This window comes from Musa acuminata, chromosome BXJ2-3 (assembly GCF_036884655.1).
Source record: "Musa acuminata AAA Group cultivar baxijiao chromosome BXJ2-3, Cavendish_Baxijiao_AAA, whole genome shotgun sequence".
Taxonomy (NCBI): domain Eukaryota; kingdom Viridiplantae; phylum Streptophyta; class Magnoliopsida; order Zingiberales; family Musaceae; genus Musa; species Musa acuminata.
The window spans coordinates 31,561,400-31,563,251 of NC_088340.1; the positions used below are offsets into that span (position 1 = coordinate 31,561,400).

The following is a 1,852-nucleotide window of genomic DNA, read 5'->3' on the forward strand; positions in this document are numbered from 1 at the left end:
GGCGAGTCACAAGTCGGGAACCGATCTGGAGCAACTCGGGCAAAGATTGGACTTGTGGGTCGAGTGACTGATCCCGGGCTCAGGTTTGGTGCCAGCGAGTCATAAGTCGGGAAACGATCTGGAGCAACTCGGGCAAAGATTGGACCTGTGGGCCGAGTGACTGATCTCAGGCTCAGGTTTGGTGCCGGCAAGTCGCAAGTAGGGAAACGATCTAGAGCGACTCAATCAAAGACTGGATCTGTGGGCCAAGTGACTGATCTCGGGCTCAGGTTTGGTGCTGGCGAGTCACAAGTCGGGAAACGATCTGGAGCGACTCGGGCAAAGACTGGACCTGTGGGCCGAGTGACTGATCTCGGGCTCAGGTTTGGTGCCGGCGAGTCGCAAGTCGGGAAATGATCTAGAGCGACTCAAGTAAAGACTGGACTTGTGGGCCAAGTGACTGATCTCAGGCTCACGTTTGGTGCCGACGAGTCACAAGTCAGGAAGTGATCTGGAGCAACTCGGGCAAAGATTGGACCTGTGAGCTGAGTGATTGATCTCGGGCTCAGGTTTAGTGTCGGCGAGTCGCAAGTCGGGAAACGATCTGTAGTGACTCGGGCAAAGACTAGACCTGTGGGCCGAGTGACTGATCTCGAGCTCAGGTTTGGTGCCGGCGAGTCGCAAGTCGGGAGCCAATCTGGAGTGACTCGGATAACGGCCAGGGGCATTGTTGGGCAGCATGCCAAATTTTGCCTAGGTGCCACCGTGCCACGTGGCAGGCCATGTGGAGTAGTGCAGGGCCTAGCGGGAAACTTCTTGTTCCAAATGGCTTCTAGCAAGAGATTTTAGGTGATGAGGCGCCTCTGGCGGGAGCTCCGAGACTGGCAAATTTGGCGAATCCGAGAAGTTATGATGGGTTTTAAATGCTGCAACCATCTCTCTCCTTGGGAAGCCCAATCGTCGTCTCGCGACGGATCAGTCTGCCCTTTATAAGCTTCCTTCATAGTAGTTGCCCTTTACTTTACTCATCTGCCATTACCTTGCCCGGTTGCCATTGTCCTGCGACCCGGCTTCTTCCTTCCAACTTCGAGGTCGGGATGTCTATGCCTTCTTCTTCATCTTCTTCTTCCTTGTCTTCTTCTTCTTCATCTTCTTCTTCCTCGTCTTCTTCTTCTAGGGGTCCCGAGGTTGAGGTTGTCAGTTTGTCTTCGGGAGGTGCACCTTCAAAGGCCATAGGGAGTCCCATCGTGCTTGCAAATCTCAAGTTGTGGCACGATGTATTCTCGGTGGCGACCGAGGAACTTTTGGGGGAGCTTCGGGATTGCTATTATATCCCAAAGTGCTATGGCGTTTTCGCCCCTCGGCCTGGTCAATAGTTGTACGATCAGTTTCCCGATGGGTTCGAGCTGACCATGGGTGCCCTTGAGGTGGGACTGCGGTTCCCGCTGCATCCTGTCATCGAGGTGTGCCTCTGCAAGTGGGGGATATCACCATCCCAGATGGCGTCGAACTCTTAACGCTATCTGGTGGCTTTCCTCGGGGAATGTCGGGGGGCAGAGATAGTGGTATCAGAGTCAGGTTGTTCGTGTGAATGATTGGTTTTGAACTGCATGTATTGTGTTTATGAAGAATTTTGACGTTAAATTGTTAACGTAATAAACGAGGAAGGGCAGCAACTATTGCTGCCCTTGCTGTGCTTGCTGCCATCTTTGTGCAGGCAGGCCACCTACAGTGGTGGCGCGCAAGGGCGGCGCCTGAGGTGTTGGACCCGCGGGCAAAGACGCCGCGGAGCAATGGCGCTTGTGGCCACGGCGCCCGCGGGTTGAGGCACCGCAAGGCAACGGCGCCTGCGGCCGCTGCTCCCGCGGGGTGA

General features: G+C 55.1%; 1 protein-coding gene across 1 annotated transcript; it reads left to right on the top strand.

The window, feature by feature from the left end:
• The first annotated feature begins 1,076 nt into the window (after positions 1 to 1,076).
• LOC135607566 (uncharacterized) lies at positions 1,077 to 1,852 on the top strand. The gene is made up of 3 exons (XM_065099508.1): positions 1,077 to 1,256; positions 1,356 to 1,442; positions 1,697 to 1,852. Exons 1-3 carry the CDS (start codon positions 1,077 to 1,079, stop codon positions 1,850 to 1,852), a joined length of 423 nt encoding a protein of 140 aa, XP_064955580.1.

Coding starts and splice junctions, on each gene's coding strand:
- LOC135607566 (XM_065099508.1), top strand. CDS start 1,077: ATGTCTATGCCTTCTTCTTCATCTTCTTCTTCCTTGTCTTCTTCTTCT. Junction 1,257..1,355: donor ATCTCAAGTTGTGGCACGAT/GTATTCTCGGTG, acceptor CCTGGTCAATAG/TTGTACGATCAGTTTCCCGA. Junction 1,443..1,696: donor CGCTGCATCCTGTCATCGAG/GTGTGCCTCTGC, acceptor ATCTTTGTGCAG/GCAGGCCACCTACAGTGGTG.